General features: G+C 18.6%; 2 protein-coding genes across 7 annotated transcripts in view; one reads left to right on the top strand and one right to left on the bottom strand.

Annotated features, from left to right (window-relative positions):
• LOC725098 (tight junction protein ZO-2) overlaps positions 1-8,661 on the top strand; it is an 18,042-nt gene extending 9,381 nt beyond the window's left edge. For 2 of the 5 annotated variants that reach the window (XM_006572332.3, XM_026441092.1), the window contains exons 4-17: positions 199-630; positions 918-978; positions 1,061-1,211; positions 1,323-1,474; positions 1,576-1,870; positions 1,964-2,135; positions 2,217-2,442; positions 2,531-2,705; positions 5,728-5,940; positions 6,194-6,535; positions 6,631-6,863; positions 7,538-7,730; positions 7,799-8,208; positions 8,473-8,661. In XM_006572332.3, coding sequence (XP_006572395.2) covers positions 199-630; positions 918-978; positions 1,061-1,211; positions 1,323-1,474; positions 1,576-1,870; positions 1,964-2,135; positions 2,217-2,442; positions 2,531-2,705; positions 5,728-5,940; positions 6,194-6,535; positions 6,631-6,863; positions 7,538-7,730; positions 7,799-8,208; positions 8,473-8,476 — 3,059 coding nt within the window. In that variant the 3' untranslated portion in view covers positions 8,477-8,661. Of the gene's footprint in view, positions 1-198; positions 631-917; positions 979-1,060; positions 1,212-1,322; positions 1,475-1,575; positions 1,871-1,963; positions 2,136-2,216; positions 2,443-2,530; positions 2,706-5,727; positions 5,941-6,193; positions 6,536-6,630; positions 6,864-7,155; positions 7,314-7,537; positions 7,731-7,798; positions 8,209-8,472 lie in introns of those variants that run through there. The other 3 variants (XM_026441093.1, XM_026441094.1, XM_026441095.1) reach the window with 3 other exon arrangements.
• On the bottom strand, positions 5,717-19,836 carry LOC414011 (mitochondrial glutamate carrier 1). 2 transcript variants are annotated; one of them, XM_026441097.1, is made up of 8 exons: positions 19,697-19,836; positions 16,081-16,147; positions 15,757-15,891; positions 15,513-15,662; positions 13,708-13,844; positions 10,950-11,135; positions 10,721-10,871; positions 5,717-5,854 (listed from the first exon to the last, which is right to left on the bottom strand). In XM_026441097.1, the coding sequence occupies exons 2-8, from the start codon at positions 16,119-16,121 to the stop codon at positions 5,842-5,844; spliced, it is 813 nt and encodes a 270-aa protein (XP_026296882.1). In that variant the 5' UTR covers positions 16,122-16,147; positions 19,697-19,836; the 3' UTR covers positions 5,717-5,841. The 2 variants fall into 2 exon arrangements, with proteins under 2 accessions (XP_026296882.1, XP_026296881.1); XM_026441096.1 differs by lacking the exon at positions 5,717-5,854 and adding an exon at positions 10,185-10,499.

Here is a 19,836-nt window from a genome sequence, read left to right as displayed (position 1 = left end):
ATATAATAGTAATAATATAAATAATAATATATGTAAATAGATATTAGTAATATACATTCATTATAATATTTTAATTTTATTTAAATTTAAGAAAGTTTTTTAAAATTAATTTTTAATTATTTAATATATTTATATTAAGTTTATTTATCATATATATTATATATAATAATATTTGTTCTAAAATATTTTTTTCTTCAGATTTTGGAATTGTTCTCGGTTGTCGTCTTTATGTCAAAGAAGTTACTCGAGAAAATATAGCAGTAAAACCAGGAGATGTTTTGACAAGAATTGGCAGTGTAGCTACGGATAATATGAGTTTAAAAGAAGCTAAGAAATTAATGGATCAATGTAAAGATAAATTGTCTATTGTAATAACTCGAGACAATTCCTGTTGCCATATACAACAGCAAACAAAAAATGAAACTGGAGAATATCTTTCTGGTACGACAAGTTATAGTAGCCAAAATTTATATGTTCCACCACCAACAAGACAACCAATAGAAGATAAGAGCAACCTTGTTCCTAGAGGTCGCGCTAGAGGACCATTGATGGATGTTTCTCTTAGCCAGTTAGATCTTCCTGCAACTCCTACAGTAGATCCTCCTAGACCACCACCTCCCAGACCAGAAGGTATGATTTTATCAGAAAATTTATTTATATAATTTATTATTAATTATATAATAATATATTATATATATATATATATTATATTATATATTATAATATTAATATAATATATAATATTATAATATTAATTTTTATAATTACAATATACATACAAATATACATACAAAAATATTATGAAATTTTCACTAAAATTTTAATAATTAGTTTTAATATTAAATAACAATATTTATTTTGTTCATTTTTAAATTATTTAAATATTAAAATATTATATATAAAAAAAATCCATTTAGATTATTATAGCACAAGAAGACAATTATATGATGAAGATTTAACTAGGAATAAACTTCCAATGTAAGTTATATCTTTCAAATAGTAATTGTTTATCAATATTTATAAAAGATTTATTATACAAATAATATTAATTCAAATTTAGGCCTGATCCTCGATTTATTACTTTTCAAAAAGAAGGATCAGTGGGTGTTCGTCTGAGCGGTGGAAATGAAACCGGTGTTTTTGTAACAGCCGTTCAGACAGGAAGTCCAGCCTCCCTTCAAGGTTTGCAACCTGGAGATAAAATTTTAAAGGTAAAATTTTATTGATCTTTTTTTAAAATAAAAAAAATTCACATACAGATTTTATATATAAATATATATAAAATCTTTATTTACATTATATTTAATAAAAAAAAATTATAGATAAATGATATGGATATGAAAGGAGTAACAAGAGAAGAAGCTGTTCTTTTTTTACTTAGTCTTCAAGAACAAATTGATTTGATTGTCCAACATCGACGACAGGAATATGATCAAGTAATAGCATCTGGAAAGGGTGATTCTTTTCATATAAAGTAAATATTAATTAAACCTTAAATAAAATAAAACATAATATATATTACATAATACATAATAAATTGATATTTATTTAAAGAAATTTCATACAATATTACAGAACTCATTTCCATTATGAACAACCACAAAAAGGAGAAATGAGCTTTCGTAGTGGAGATGTATTTCATATTATAGATACACTACACAACGGTGTTGTGGGTTCATGGCAAGTGTTTCGTATTGGTAGAAATAATCAGGAAGTACAAAAAGGAATTATTCCAAATAAAGCTCGTGCTGAAGAATTAGCAACTGCGCAATTTAATGCAACAAAAAAGGAAATGAGTGCCAGTGAAAATAGAGGTAGTTTCTTTAGGAGAAGAAGAAGCAGTCATAGACGTTCTAAATCTCTTGGTAGAGTAAGTTTTTATTTGATTAATAAAAATCTTAAAATAATTTATTGAATAATTAGTTATTGACCATTACATTTCTTTGTTATTTATAACTTTTAGGATCATTGGGATGATGTAGTATTTTCAGATAGTGTTAGCAAATTTCCAGCTTATGAAAGAGTAATTTTAAGACATCCAGGATTTGTGAGACCTGTAGTATTATTTGGTCCTGTTGCAGATCTAGCTAGAGAAAAATTGTTAAAAGATTTTCCTGATAAATTTACATCTCCACGTAAATTTTCAATCAATTAATAATTAATAATTCATCAAAGTTAATTTTAAAAAATTATAGAAATTATTTGTTTATTTACAGAAATGGAAAATCAATTAGATGATAATGTTGGGAAGAATATGAAATCATCAGGTATCATTCGACTTAGTGCTATTAGAGAAGTTATGGATCGAGGAAAACATGCTTTATTGGATATCACTCCAAATGCCGTCGATCGATTGAATTATGCGCAATTCTATCCCATAGTTATTTTTTTAAAAGCTGAAACGAAACAGATTATCAAAGAAATGCGTGCCGGAGTTCCTAAGTATATGTTTATGAAATAAATATTTCATATATTTTTGTTTGATCTATTTTCAGATATATAAATAAACAATTTTAAATTTTGACTTCAGATCGGCACATAAAAGTAGTAAAAAACTTTTGGAACAATGTCAAAAATTAGATAAAATTTGGAGCCATATCTTCAGCGCAATGATTACATTAACCACGCCGGAAGCTTGGTATCGAAAATTAAGAGAATTAATCGATCGACAACAACAAGGATTACTTTGGATGAGTCAAACTAAGGTAAGAAAGTTCTTTAATTCCTTAATTATTTTTATCATATACAAGGAATAATTTTAAGTAATTAATTAAATTAAAAAATGTTTATTAAATTTTATGCTAATTTATTATTTTATTCTTATACATATAGAATATCTAAGGATAACACAAATAACCAAAAAGGTAATTCTACATATAAAAATTAATTGAAATATAATTTTTTCTTTTAAAAGTTTATTTTTATGCAAATAAAAATTTTTCAAATATAAATAAATTTGGTTAATTTTCAATTGAATACAAATAAATTATTATAAAATATTTGATCTAATATTGAAAAAATTTTTTATTAAGAAATTCAATTCATATTTTAAAAGTCTAAAAAAAAATAAAATATTATTATGTAATATATTTGGAAATTTTTCTAAATATTTTTGAATATTTATAATTCTTTGATAAAGAATTTTCAGATTTTAATTTATATAAAAGTTTAAAAAAAATTTTTTTTTAAACTTATTTATTTTTTTTACTTATTTAATCTCATTAATATTAATAAGTTTTGTCCCAATTTTTTTTTTTTTGATATCTTATATATTTCAATATATCTTAATTTTCTCAAAAACTATGATTTAAATGATAAAATTTGATTCAATATTTTTTTATATGTGAAATAACTTCCAACAGATTATTTATTTATATTCAATTTGAAATTAAACAATTTTATTTATATTTGAAAAATTTTCAAAGTTGATTTAATTGAAAAAGAAGAATCCAAAAAAATTGTATTCTTTTTTTTTCAAAATTATTATTACATGTAAAATTACCTATTTGCTTGTACAATTTGTATATAAAAAACCGAAATTGTATATAAAAAACCAAATAAGATTCTTTATTTTGTTTACATATAAATGTTGAGAATAAGTTCAAACATCGTATAAATGAAAATTTTGGAAATGAATAGAATTATATTGGTGAAATTATTTTTTAATAATTTATTATAGCCATTATATGGTCGACAAATGACTTGGGAGCCATGTTATTCATCCAGTGACCCTCATGATTTATTTTCCCCTCCTGTACCTCCAATTTTTAGGGAAACCATATATCATGACATAAACGAAAATGATACATATCACACGGATAAGTTATTTTCATTACCTTCTTATCCGTCTTTAACTTCTGATGTTGTCCGTGAGCAATTTTTCGGCTATATTTAAATCCTGCTTTTCCTAATTAGGTGTCTTGATTATCATTTTTCAAAAAATGATATACGACGTATATTTTTTTGAATATTCAGTACATTGAATATGAAAAAAAAATTTTGATTTATTTTAAATATGCAAATAAAATATTTATTTATACATAAAAGATATAAAATATTATCACATAATCAAATTTATTATTTCAATTCATGAAAAACTTTCTAATTTAAATTAAAATATTCAAGATACCTTATATTTTATGTTCAATTTAATTCGCATGAGCTGAGTTTTCATAGCTTTAGCATAAATCATTATAAATTATTATTTTAAATGAATAATCTTATAATATGTTACAACTTTTATAATGAAAGATTTATGAAAAATTTATGAAAATTATTAAAAACTAGTCAAGAAAACATTTTATAATTTGAAAAAAAATATTAAAACTTTGAAACATCTTTTTAGCGAAATCAAAAGAAATAAACATTTTCAATTCATGAAAATTTATTAAATGATATAATTAATAATGAATATAATACATCACTGTTAACATATATCTGAAAATATAACTCATTTTTTCAAAAAAAAAAAAAAGAAATAAATAACTATATTATATAATTTATTATGTTTTTTTTAACAAAAATTGATTATAGATTTGAAATATTAATTAAGAATAAAATATAAAAATTATATTGTTTATTGTTGTTTATAGTAATATAAAAATTATTATTGTTTTTTAAACAATTATAAATTTTTTATTAATTTAAAAATAATAAACCATTTCTTAGATTTAAATTTTTAAATTATAAATTTTTAATTGATATTTTTTAAATATGAAATTTATAAAAACAAATAATTTTAAAATAATATATAAATAATGTGTTAGATTATTATAATTATAAAATTAGATGACTCCATTTTAAAGAAATTTTTTTCACCAATCACCCATTTGCAATACTAAAATGTAATTATTAAATAATTTATTATTTTTAAATAAATTAAAAAATAATTTTTTCATTGAAAGATATTTTTGTATATAATATTTTTTAATAATTGATATTTTTTTAAACAAAAGCAGTATAAGTCAGAGATAAATTCCATTGTCATTTATTTGATATTGTAATCCTTTTGAACAAATGTACAATCTCACTGCATTATACATTGAATACATTGATACAAATATCTGCATATCAATTTTAAAAACTTATATTTTGAAAACGATTATTAAAAACATGTTTAGATGATTTGAAATCGTAAGCTTTAATATAGTAAAATAAACAGAATTACTATATTGTATAAATTTTAATTTAAAAATTTGATATTGATTTTCATAAGTTTGATTTGTTCATGAATATTGAAAAAATGATAATAGCATCTGTTCTTGATATCAGAAATTTTATTTCAAATATTTTTTTTTGTATTTTTAATATTTTTTGACATATTTATCTGGAGAGATTAAATTAGAACATCTTTATAATACATTTTATATTACATTTTGTTTCATTTCTTTACATAAATCATTTTCGTTATAATCTGCTTTATAATTTTCAAAATATCTTAACTGAATTTCAGAATTAAGCTTAATGGCAAGTATTTGTTTTTCGTTTCAATTTTAATCTTTTCAGACACTCTTTCTACAAAAAATATTTTTATTAATTTTGTTTATATGCAAATAATATAATTAAAATATTTGATAATTTTTCAATAAACTAAACAATTTTTTTTAATAAAATATAATCAATATCTTTTATAAGTTATTAATTATAATTAAATATAAAAATGTCTGAAAAGATTGAATAAAGCATATACCTCTGTAACGTGTTGTCCTCTGTGTCCTGCGATGATAGCCGGAAGAAGCACTCTCGGATGACTTCCTATTCCCGATGACTTCTCGCCTCTCCTATGCTTCCTCTCCGGAGAGTGATTTGGAACTCAGCCCGGCACCAGCATTACCGGGTGCTCTAGGTGCACCATCTAGATTGAAAAGCAATTCTGATCCAAGTATCGCGACACAAGATGATATTGCTGCACCACCACCACCATATTCGACTACTTATCAAGTTAGTTATAAGTTATTAGTTATAGTTAATTTTAATAATAACTTAATAATAATTATTTTAATTAAAATATTGAATAAAAATCTTAATAATTTTAAATTGAATATATAAATTTCATGAATTATAATAATTTTTTAATATTTAAAATTATATTGACATATTATATATATATTATATTATTATATATATAATATAAATATCTATATTAATAAATAATATTAAATAAATATTATTAAATAAATTAATCTTTTTTTAGCAATCTTTCGAACAACCAAAAAGGAGATCACAAGGAGGAATAGGAGAAGGAAAATACGGATTTTCGTTATCTGGACAAGTAAGCAATCAATCGGGATCACCAGAATATTTGGCTGGTTCATTTGAACCACGATCTTCTCATCATAGTCCTCCTGATTTACCTCCACGAGTAGATCGTAATGCAAAACCAAATAATCAACAGCAAAGAAACACTATTGGAAGAACAGCCCAAGAACGATTGCTGAATAAAGCAGATTCAATATTGGATGTTGCAAACTATATCAATGCGACGCCTCTTAAAGCTAATGCCACATCTTCTCTTGAAAGAACTCAACCAAAAGCAGTAAAATAGCTTAAAATCGTTCTATTTTTAATTAAAATAATAATTACTATGATATTTTTATTAATTTTTATTATTGTTTTACCATGTGTTTATAGGGGAGTTATGATAGTATGTCTTCTTATGATTCCTATAACAATACAAATGGGAATAATAGCTATGGAACACCAGGATTAAATACATCTACTGGTCGATTAGGTCCTAATGTTCCAGATGATTTAAAGAGTAGTGCACCAACAAGACCACATGATCCTTACAGATTCACTAGATCAACAGCACAACCAATTCCAAATCATGATTCACAACCAAGAACTGATTATGCCAAATATAGGTATGAATTTATTATGAAAAACAAAGATTTAATTATATATATATATTATTATATATTATATTATTATATATTATTATATATTATTATTATATATATTTATTATATATATTATTATTATTATATTATTATATATTATTACATATATTCATTATATATTATATATTATATTATATATTATATATATATATAATAAATATATAATTTATTATCTTTACACAGAAAAAAATTCAAATATGAAAATGTGCTCATTTTTTAAACAATTTTTTCTTTATTTTTCTTCTTTATATTCTAGAATGATGATGCGAAAATCTCGACCACTGAGGAGAACTTATAGAATTTATATTTCTAATGAAAATATTTTAGTTTGAATGCTTAATTTATATTTTTTTCTTATCTTTAATTTTATGCATAAATGTCATAGTAGAAAACATAGATAGTAGAATACACCTATATGTGTTATTATTTACTATAAAAAGATTAATTATATAATTATTCTTAATTGTTCTAATGTTATTTTGCAAATTTTTTTTATTTTATATATTTTATATTATATTACTTTATTACTATATTATTAATTTATTCTATATTAAATTTTTACGTTTAATTATTATTATTATTATTTATGTATCTATTATATTTTTATATGCTAGAATATTTTACTTTGTATATTATAGCCGCACAACTGATTACAAATCGATAACATTACCACAAAATAATAAATCAGGAGGATCATATAAGCCTATACCACCTCCAAAACCAAAAAATTATAGACCACCACAAACAAATTTAACTCAACCAGAAAATAATGGAAATGAAGGAAATAATACACATCAACATTCAAAAAGTTATTCTATTGCAACTTCTCATGTAAGAAAATTTATTATTTTTTAAAATTTTTTTAAAGATAAAAAAGAAATGAGAATTTTTTACTTTAGGTAGAAAATATTAATAATATTCAAAGAAATAGTGGACAATATTATTATAATATTCCATCTCCAAATCGTCATGATTCAAATCTTGGAAATTCTCACCATAATTTAAATCTTTCTACGCCTGCACACAATCATAATTTAAGTCATACACATGCACATTGTACCCCGCCAATGTCGACTCATAATCATAGTAATAGTACCAGTCAGTTAAATCTAGGTCTTTCGCATAATAGAAATAATATTAATCACAATGGATATGTTGTAAACAACAGCCATAATGCATCTGGACAAAATTTTCCAACGAGTCCAGGTCATAATAGAGAACCAAGTGGATTAGATCTTGCTGGAAGCAGGGAACAAAGAGGAAGTGCTTTTGAACTTTATCGCAAACCTGTACATCATTATAATGCAAGGTAAAGTTTTTTTTATATAATATTACAATTCTTAAATTGTTAATAATTTAAAAAAAAACAAAATTTATATTATCAATATTAATATTTATATTTATTTTAACTTATTTTTAATTTTTAAATTTCAATTTTACTTAAATTTAATTAATATTAATAATTTAATATTTATAATATTAATAATTTAATATTAATAATTTAATTAAATTTAATATTATAAAATTGTTTGAAAATTAAATAATAAAAATATATATTTATTATACTTTACAGTTAACATCTATGAAGATTTATAATTTTTATTAAATAAAAAACGAGATAAGAATTATTATTTTTAGTAATTTGATATAAAGAATAATAAAAATGTTAATGTTAATGTTGTGATAAAGTAGCAATGAAGATATATTCATAAAAATAAAAGTTCAATTCCAAGCAGGATTAATAAAACATTAGAAAATTGAATCTATTTTTTCTTTCATTTTAATTTTGTATATACAAATTTAATTAAAAAAAAACATAATAAAATTTTACAAATCCAAATTGTTAAATAAAGTTTTGTAATAAATATTGTATTAGTAAATAAAACATGTTTGTTCTTTTTTATGTATAAAAGAAATTTGCTAAATACAAAAAAATAAGTTTTATTATTTTAAGAATATGTTTGAAAAATAAGTCAAGATTTATACAGGACAGATTTACTTTTGTACAATATTAATATATATTAATATATTTTTATTAATATTTTTATTATATTTTCAAAAAATCTTTACTAAAATTAGCAATAAATTCCTATTTTATAAACTCTCTAGAATGTTCTCACAAAATTTTTTAAAAAGAAAAGTGAAAGAACAATTTCTCTTAATTGCTATGATTTTTTTGATATTTAAAACATATTTGATACAAATATATAAATATCTGAAAATAAATAATTTTAAAAAATAATATAGAAATATAATTAATTAATAAAACAAAGAAAAAAACTATATATTAAGTTTTTAAAAAATGTAAAAAAATTATATTTTCTATTTTTTTATTTTATTCTTAATCATATCAATTAAGAGTTATTTAATATTATTTCATTTTACAGTTATAATAATCTTTGATAAATTAACTAAAATTATAAGTAAAATTAAAATCTTATAAATTAATTAAGTTTTTTTTCATAATATATACCAGTGTTTCCATTATTACAATATAAATGTATAAAAAATGTTAATAATGTTTAATTGATTTTTTGTATAATTATTTAATATTTATTAACAATATTACATATTATACATTAGATAAATAACACTTTATGCATAATTTTATTCATTTCAAATATATATGAAATGAAAATAATATATAAATTCTATTTTATCTTTATAAAATTTTAGCAACATATATATATATATATATATATATATATGTTTATATAATGATATATTGTAAAACATAGTGTAAAAGTTGAAAAAAAATGTTGGAGACACTGGTTTTTGAAGAAATAATTTATATAGAAAATAGATAAAATAAATAATATGATCGCAAATTATAGATTTCATTTTCATTTTCAATAATACTAGATCAGACTCTTTTTTATTTATAAATATTGGCTTAGCTTTTATATAGCTCAATAACCTTGATTATCTGAAGAAATAAAAACATATATAAAAATAAAATAATAAGATTAATTTTTGAAATATAATCATAATGTATTTTTTCTTTTATTTATATTAAACTTATAACTATATCTTATAATTTAATTTTAATAATCAAATTTAAAATTATATTTTAAGATATTATGACTTTTATTATTTTGATAAAATTTAATTATTATATAGACATTTGTATTTTGATTATAATTATCAAGTTTATTTGATTTTTTAATATTGCAGTATATAAAAAAAAATTTAAAAAACTTATAAATAAAAAGAAAAAAAAGTTATAATAATATATACATGTTAAAATTAAAATATTAATAAATAAAAATTAATAAATTTATCGAATAAATCTTGAATAATAGTTTATATATATCCGATAACCAAGGTTTTCATATAATTAAAGAAAAATACAACTTCAAAAACTAACGAACCATATTAAGCGAAAAAATATATCTATAATGCGTCAGTTATTGTCATTTTAATCCCAGAGTATTTAAGTATAGGAAAGTAGAAAGTGATGTTCATTTAAAACCCAATAGCCATTCTGCAACACCGAGGTAATAAACAGTTTGTGCAATCCCAAAAAGGGGTGCTATCACGATCATTCTGCATGCTCCACCTTTGAAGAATGCAATTGGACCTTCATTCTTCAATGTTTTACTATAAAATTTATTATTAAATGTATTTTTTTTATAATTTATTTTTTATTTGCATAATATAATGAAACTATGTATGTAATAATATAATTAAAATAGCTTATAATACTTAAAATATTATTCAAATTCTTTTATTTATTATTTTTATATAATTTTCTAATCATGTTATTTTAATATTTTTAATTATTGTTCAGAAAAAAAAATATGATGAAAATTTATACTTACGTTATACAATCTAATACACCATTATATGTTGGTTCACCAGGAGCCTTTTTGATTACTTGTAATCTAGTTTTAATTACATCAAATGGATTCACTGATAATGCAGCTATAGAACCAGCAGTACAACCAGCCAAAAATGAACACCAAAATACAGCTAAACAAAAAAATAGAAAAATACTCAAAGTTTTAAATTATTAATAAATTTTTAACATGGAATATATTAGATACTTACAGGAGCCATCATCTCTTTTTGGCCCAATATTATTCAGTCTAGCAAATAATGGGAAATAAAGAATAGAAAATGTGACATCTCTAAGTGCTGTTGCACCAGTACCTTGATAAAGTCCCAGAATACCTCTTTTTCGTAATAAATCTTTCGTTAATGATAAAGCTGATATTTTTGATATAGTTTTACCTGCTGTAATGAAATAATTTATTTTTATTATTATATATTATCATTTATTAGTGACAATAGATTTCAATATTTTATTAACTGGTTATTTGTATTTATTTTAAATTGGACGCATGCGCGCATATTATATCTATATAAATTGAATAAATATGAAAAAAAAAAAAACTTTAATACTCTGAGTAAGAAAATATTAATGTAATAAAATATAATGAAATATTTTTACATAATATATTAAATTTAATTTTTTATTTTTCTAAAAATAAAATTTTAATCTTAAAAATATTAAGATCCAAACTTATGCTTATTTAAAATACATATTTTTAATGCTCTCATGTCTCATGAGACTAATTATTACATAGATAAAGTATATCATCTCCAATGATGATAAGAAACAGATGTCAAATCATTGGTGAAATCATAAATGAAATATTCATTTTATTAATTATTAATTAAATTTTTATTTATTGAAATCAAGTTTGATTTATTATTCGACTTATAATATGAAAAAATTAAAGATTATTTTATTAATTTTACCTCTTGAATATTTTGTATATTATGGACAATTTAAACCAACATTGGATTATGTTACACATTCATTTTTTATGTTTAGACATTCAGATTTTTACTATGTATATAGTAAAAATGTATTTCTATAGTAAAAATATATTTCTTAAAATTAAAACTGAAATTTTTAGAATCTATTTATCAAATTCTATCAATATATGGAAAAATATAAAAATTTTATATTTGGAAAATAAATAAATTTTTATTAGAAATTTGAAAAATGTAAAAAATATATAAATTATATACATATATTAATTATCAATATATAAATTATTATATATTTTTTAATTGAAATTATATTATACTTATTTCACATATAATTTAAATTTTTACAATTTTAAAAAATTTTTTTTAATAAATTTATATTGAATTAAAAATTGACATTTCTAAAAATAAGTAATATTATGAAAATCATAACACATTTGCTACTATTAAATTCAATTTCATTAAATACTATTATTTGTTTACTAAAAAAATATATTTTTATATATTTATTATATTATATTTTTTGTTACCAAAAATATTTTTATTAATATTATAAATATAATAAATAAATAATGATTATTTTACATTGTTCAAAAATCGTTTTATTTAAAAAATAAATTTATTTATTATATATTATCTATTATAAATATTAAATATCATTTAGATCAAGAAAACTGATATTCATAAAAGACATTTGACTCTTTTTCCTACCTATTTTATTAAGATAGCTATATTTTAGAATAAGAATATAGTGATATATATATAGTGATATATATAATGATATTGCTGATACTTGCTGATTGGGAAAAAAATTAAAACAATTAAAACAAATGCGCAACAAATAAAATGATAACTAACACCTACATTGCAACTGTAGCTTATTCATTACATCTTTATTCTTGTCCTAGTATACCACACCATTACAAGATACATGGAATGATTGATATTGTATGATTCAATGACTTACAAGTCATGCCAGAGGAAAAATTTGACAGCCCTGATTTAAATAATTGAATGGACATAAGAATGGACATATATCAATTGCAACGAATGTGTTAATATATTGTAATCCATGGTTAGTTATTTTATACTGAAAAAAAAAAAAATGATTATTTATAACACACAAGGAAAACATTTTATATAAAAAAAAAAAAAATACTTTATAACAAATCAAGCATAAAAAAAAATTGAATCGTAAAAATTTTATTAGAAACTTCAATTAAGAGAAACTCAATTATAGAAATTTATAAATAAATTTATTTATATTTAAAAATTTAAAAACTTGTGAATTAATTTATATTTATATTTACAAATAAATGTTAATAAAATTATAATGTTAAATTATATAAATAAAATTAAAAATGAATTAATTTTTTTTCCATTTTTTTTAAACAATATTATTCGTAAAAAATTATTTATATTATAAGAAAAAAAATAAAAACATTTTTTTTATAAAAGAATAAAAATTATTAAATTTTTTTTTAAAATAATTCTTTATAAATAAGTCAAAATTTCAAAGATCATAATTTAATATTGGAAAATTCATTAACAAAATCTAAGTATTCTAATTTGGAAGCAAACGCAATTCTTTCAAACTGTTTACCAATTTATATTTGACAATGCTGTCATCTATCTGCAACTAAATCTTCCTGTCTCTAATTTTTATTGGTTATCGCAGATGTCACTGGCTGTAAATAATATCAATCGAACGAATATGATATATGAAATTTTTCGATTCAAATTTTTATTATAATTTATTACAAATTTTATTGGCTGTACTTTAAAAATTATTCTCATATATTAAAATAAATTAAATAATTTTAAATATAAAATATATTGATGGAAGAATCATTTTTAAATCATTTACAATTATAAATTTCTTAAAAACAATTTCTTTTTAATATCAATAATTGCTTTTTCCTTCCTTTTTTTTTTTTTTTTTTTTTTTTTTTTGCTTAACAATAATCTTAGCTTAATTGTTTCCTAAAAATCAATTTGTTTTTTAAAATAATAATAAATTTATATTTACCTTCTTTTGCTGCTATTGCTATTCGTCCAGCATCTTGCATTTGAATTTTGAGTAATTCCATTGGTGTTGTGACAATAATTTGACATGCTCCAGCTAAACCACCAGCTAACATTTCACGTTCTAATGGCAGTTTCTGTCTGTGTTAAGAAAATTAGATATTAACTTTTAAATTAAATTTAAATTTATTTTTTTGTTTATTATTTTGTCTAAATATAAAATCTTATTGATGTGATTCAGACATTTTATTTTTAAAGTATTATTTTAATTTTTGACTGGATAAAATACAAAATATAAATGTATATATATATATTTTTTTACTATATAAATATTATATTTACTTTTAATTTCTTTGAGAAAATAGCTTCAAAGATTCAATAATACAATTGACTCAGAAATAATATACAAACGATAAACAAAAATATTAATTGTTATCTACAATCTACAAGATCAATTTTAAATAACGATTAATAAATATATTATCAAGATTAATATTTTGAACAATTTTTTCTTATATATATATATATATATATATATATATATATATATAATCGCTAATATGTTTTTTTTAAATTTTTAATATTGCACTATTTTATTTATATATTTATATTCATGACAAATATATAAAAAAAAATTATATATATAAAAATTTTATAAAAAGTAAACATATAATATTTGTGTAATAATCTATCATATCGATATGTTCATTTCAAAGCATTTTAAAGCAAATATCATATTAAAATATAAATATTAATATTGATATTTATATTAATATGGAATTATTACTGTTAATCCATTATTGTTATTAATACTAAAACAAATGTAATATTTAAAATAATGTGATATCTAAAAAACTACTAATATAGAATATCATAATGAAATGAATAATGAAACAAATGAACTTATTATATATGAACCAATATTTGAATAAAAATTATAATTTTAGTATTTCTGATTTAATCTGCAGAAAAATAAAATATAGATAGATAGATAATAGATTTCCAAAAATTTTTCAACACATATTCAATTGTTGAAATCATATTAAAAATATAATCAAAAATTTAAATTAAATCATTTAATCATTTTATTTGCATTTTAATTTTATGATTTTATAAGATTTTTGAAATATTTTGAAAATATAAAATATAATATAGAATTTTTAGGTTTTAATATTGTGTTGCTAATTCAAAATATTAAAGATAAAATAATTTAATATGGAATATTCCTAGAGTTATGTTATTCAGATTAATAAATAATAAGAAGGCATCGATTAATTAACTTATAAATAAAAAATGATCACTAAAAATGACTTTAACAAAAATTTTGAACTAATTAATTATGTTGTAGTAAAGAATAAATTTTATGGATTAAAAAATTAAAAATTAATATATCTAATAATACCTATATTGTGTTTTTATATTTAATTAGAATATGATTCTTTACAAAAGAAAATGATTAATAAATATTTATTTTTGTTTAATTTTATAAAATATAGAAAATAATTTAAAATACTGCTATTTCAGATTATCTGTATAATAATAAAATTCTTTTATATCATTTAATTAAATCAAAATATTAACCATTTTATGTTTTTTTTAATATTATTTAGAATTTGAAATATAAAAATTTATCAATTTCCCTATAATTTTATATTCAATCTTATTTATTTCTCTGAATAATTTTTTATTCATCTTAATATTTCAAATATGCTGCATTTCCATAATATATTATATTTATAATATATATATATATATATATATATATATATATATATATATATATATTTAATGAAATTGGAAAAACAATACCCAGATCCAATAGATAAATAGTGACGAAAAGTATCATTGGCAGTGAGTTTAATTGCTTTTTCTGGTGTAATTAAAAGTATATTCACACCAGATCCTTTATACATGCCAAAATAACCTTCAGCCTTGTAAGTTTTGTTAAAGCAATCAAACCTGAAATTTATAATTTTTACATTTAATAAAAAAAGTTATATAATTGTACATATTTTGTTTTGTTAGAAATTTATTAAATCTTGTATTGACTTACATAGATTTATACATTCTTTCACCATTAGGAGCGATAATTTGATTCTGTAATCGTGTTTTAACTAAATCTAATGGAAATACAACAGAGACACCGATAATACCTGCGATTCCGCCATTTATAATTTTTGGAAGAAGTCTAAAATTTAATTAGAAATAATATAACTATTTCAAACTTTATTTATATACTAATAATAATAATTAATTATTAATAATTATTAATTAAATATAAATTAAATATAAATTTTATTTATGCATTATAATAATAATAAAATTTAATATTATATATTTTGTAATTATGATTTTTTATATCAAACAAATTACTTACTTAAACTCATTTTTAATTTTTTTCACACTGCCCTTTTCCATTGAAACTATAAATTATAATTTCTTTCCTATTAGAAAATTATAAATTATTATATAAATAATATATATATTAATAATACATATAAAAAATAATACATAATAATAATAATACATATAAAAAATAATATAATAATATAATAATATATAATAATAATTATATTTATATATAATTATATTATATATAATTAAATAACACAATTTTATGAATTATATTTTTTACTGCATTATATGAGTAAATATTGCTTAATAAATAAGAAAATTAATACAAAGTTTAAAAAATCTTAAACATAACTTTATCATTCTATTTAATTTTTTCCATTTTTTAATTATTAATTTCATTTTTATTTTTATAAGTATAAATTTACATATATATATATAAAAATAATTTTTAAAATTTTTTAAAATATTTATTCTTTAAATTATTTTTTAAAATATTTATTGGTAATATATATATAATTTTTTATATTAAATATTAAATTAAAAAAATTATATTAAATTTTTATATTAAAAAAAAATAATTTATTTTAAAAACTTACATCTATGATTTTTATAGATAAAGATTATAAAAAAATAAGTAATTTATATGCATATAATATATGTTTAATCATATGTATTAAATATAAATAGAATAAATATAATAATTTTTTTTTATTTTAAGCATTAACATTTTCAATTATAAAAAAAATTGAAATCAATATTCAGAAAGATACTAAGAAATCATTTCTCTATGTATTTTTAATTTTATAATTATTATTATACATAATTTGTATATAATTATATTGTTTATTGTAATTTAATTTTAGTGATTATTTTTTAATGTATTTATTATAGTTATAGAAATATAAATTGTACTTAGCTATTTATGTACATAGTTTTCTTGCACAATGAGCGATAAATTAAATAAATTAAATTTTAATATTTGGACATTTAAACAATTTAAATTAAAAAAAAAATTTTTATAAGTTTTAGAAAAATGCAATTTTAATTTATTATAATGTTCGAATATATTGCAAATAAATTAAGATAATTTGTTTTTTATAGTCATATGATTTTTTTTATATAAATTAAGAAAAAAATATTATTATTAATATTATATATATTTAAAAAAAATGATAAATTTGTCTGAAATAAGAATAAAATTATTTATCAACAAAATAATTTTTAATACATTAAATTGTTTAAAATATTTTATAAAAAAAAAAGGAAATATCAAACATAATAATATTGTTTCGTTTCAATTAGTTATATAATTATTGTTTTGTTTCAAAATAAAATCGTGATTATCTTTACATTACTTATTTCAAGTTACCCGCAAAATGAAAAATCTGAAAACAAAGTCCTTGAATGTCAGAAATCATAAATCTTTAAATTTAAAATCATTATTTTATTCTTTTCTAAAATATTGTTACTTATTGATTTCATGATTTGCCGCTATTTTGAATTCCTCACTCATTTTTCATCTTTTTTCTTATCCATTAAAAAATAAAAGCATTTTTACTAATTACAAATATATATTATATAATATAATATATTTATATAATATATATTATATAATATAATATATTAATATAATATAATATAATATAATATATAAATATATATTATATAATATAATATATTTCAATATATTAAAAATAATATTTATCAATTTATCAATTTAAATTATAAAAAATAAATAAACAAATATATAAAAATATATAATTTCTTGTAAACTGTAGTGTCCGAATATTAATTCGAATTTATTTTCTTGATGAAAAACAAAATCTATATATCATCATTCATTTTCTATGAAAGCTAGCAAATATAGTAATTTGATTAACAACTAACATTTCAAATATTATTGTGATTAGTTAAAAATATCAACTGTAATATTACATATGAAATATTTAATTTATTATATACATTAAAAAAATTTGTCAACTATATCTATATAAAGTTATTAATTCACAATTATTTCACCAATTTAATAATCAAATAAATTTCAAAAAAAATAAATCAAATTTAATTTTTTATTATAAAACAAATTAATTACAATTTTTTAAATAAAAATAAATAAAATAATTAAAAAAAATAATTTAATTATATAAATAATTAAAAATAAATAATACGTAAATAATATTTATATATGATCTTTTTTTATTCTTTTTTCTAAATTACAATGAACAATCAGCAGATTGTAAAAACAAAGTAATCTTAACTATTCTTTTTAATATCTTTAGCTATTTGTAATAGATTGCAATTAAGACAAGCATCGATCGATTTTTTTTTAAGAAAATCTTTTATCCTATTAAATTCTATCAAAAACTGCGATAGTTTCATTATTATTATTCTTCAATAAACAATTAATAATAATAAAATAATTTTAATATAGAAAAAACACTTATAATATAAAAAAAATATCATAAATTTCCTGTTATTAATGTTATTAATAATTTCTATTTATTATATTTAACTTGTGTGCACTTGTAATTCCGATATTAAATTAAAAAATTTAATATCTCTGCAAGGATTTTTCATATGAATCTTTATTATTTATTTACGCAAAAATTTAGAATTTAATATTGTAAAAATATATAAAAATTATAAATTGTTTAAGTCAAGTGCATTATTATTGCATTATATTATTATTAATTTAAATCTTTAACTTAACTATATTTATAATATATATTAATTATATATTATAATATAATATATAAATAGTGAAAATATTATATAACAGATTTATATGAATAATTTTATTTTATTCACAAATGTTCAAAAATTTTGTAATATTATATCTTATTAAAAATTTAAAAAAAATTTTTTAAATTAGAAAAATATAAATAAAAATGCTTATATAAATATATATGCATATATTGTATATATTTATATATATACATATATATATATATATATATATATATATATATATATATACATAATAATATTTCACGATAAAATTTGTAGATATCGATTTGGATAATTTTATTTCAATGAAAATTACAATATTATTTAATGCTATTATATAGTATCATGAATTTAGGTTAATTTAAGAATTAAATATTAATAAATATATTTTGAAAAATCTTTAAATATAAATACAAAAATCAATAATTTATCATTTAAGTACATAAATATAGATAAATAAATAAGAAAATAATAAAAAATAAAAATAAATTCAAATAATAATAATAAACTATACATAGCATACATAACATAAAAGAGCATTCAATAACTAATAAAGTATGTACTTAGGTTAGACAACAACCACATCACCTGAAACTATATGATAAAAAGGTTAAATTTTAATTTACAAAATATTCTGCTAATATCTCTTGTCTTATTTAATATTCTTTTCAATCATTCACATTTTATAGAAATAAAATTTTCAATTAAAGAAAGACTTTTAATCACAAATCTTAAAAAATTATTGAATATATTGACAATCTGATTAATGTTCATGTCTAAGTAAACAATTTAAAAACATAAAAAAATATAAGTGAAAATAGACAAATTGTTATTGACAAGTTATTTTTCATAAAGTTTAATAAAATTTTGGAATGACAGTCAACCGGAAATTTAGCAGAAGACATACTCACCGATTGAAAATGGAAAATCGTTGCTTATAATATTCCGTTAGGAAAAAATAATTCTTATCATCGAAAACGATAATAGAAATAACGCATAAACTTGATTTTAAATAGGCAGTGTAACTAGCATGAATTTTCGAAGATTTTCG

This window comes from Apis mellifera, linkage group LG5, assembly GCF_003254395.2.
Source record: "Apis mellifera strain DH4 linkage group LG5, Amel_HAv3.1, whole genome shotgun sequence".
Classification (NCBI taxonomy): domain Eukaryota; kingdom Metazoa; phylum Arthropoda; class Insecta; order Hymenoptera; family Apidae; genus Apis; species Apis mellifera.
This window is presented reverse-complemented; position numbering and strand designations above follow the sequence as displayed.

Excerpts from the sequence above, each read along its gene's own strand:
- LOC414011 (XM_026441096.1), bottom strand. The coding sequence starts at position 16,121 with ATGGAAAAGGGCAGTGTGAAAAAAATTAAAAATGAGTTTAA. Across the intron at positions 10,872-10,949 it reads AAAAAGAGATGATGGCTCCT|CTGTATTTTGGTGTTCATTT; the intron begins GTAAGTATCTAA and ends TTTTTTGTTTAG. Across the intron at positions 10,500-10,720 it reads GGTGTATTAGATTGTATAAC|TAAAACATTGAAGAATGAAG; the intron begins GTAAGTATAAAT and ends TAAATTTTATAG.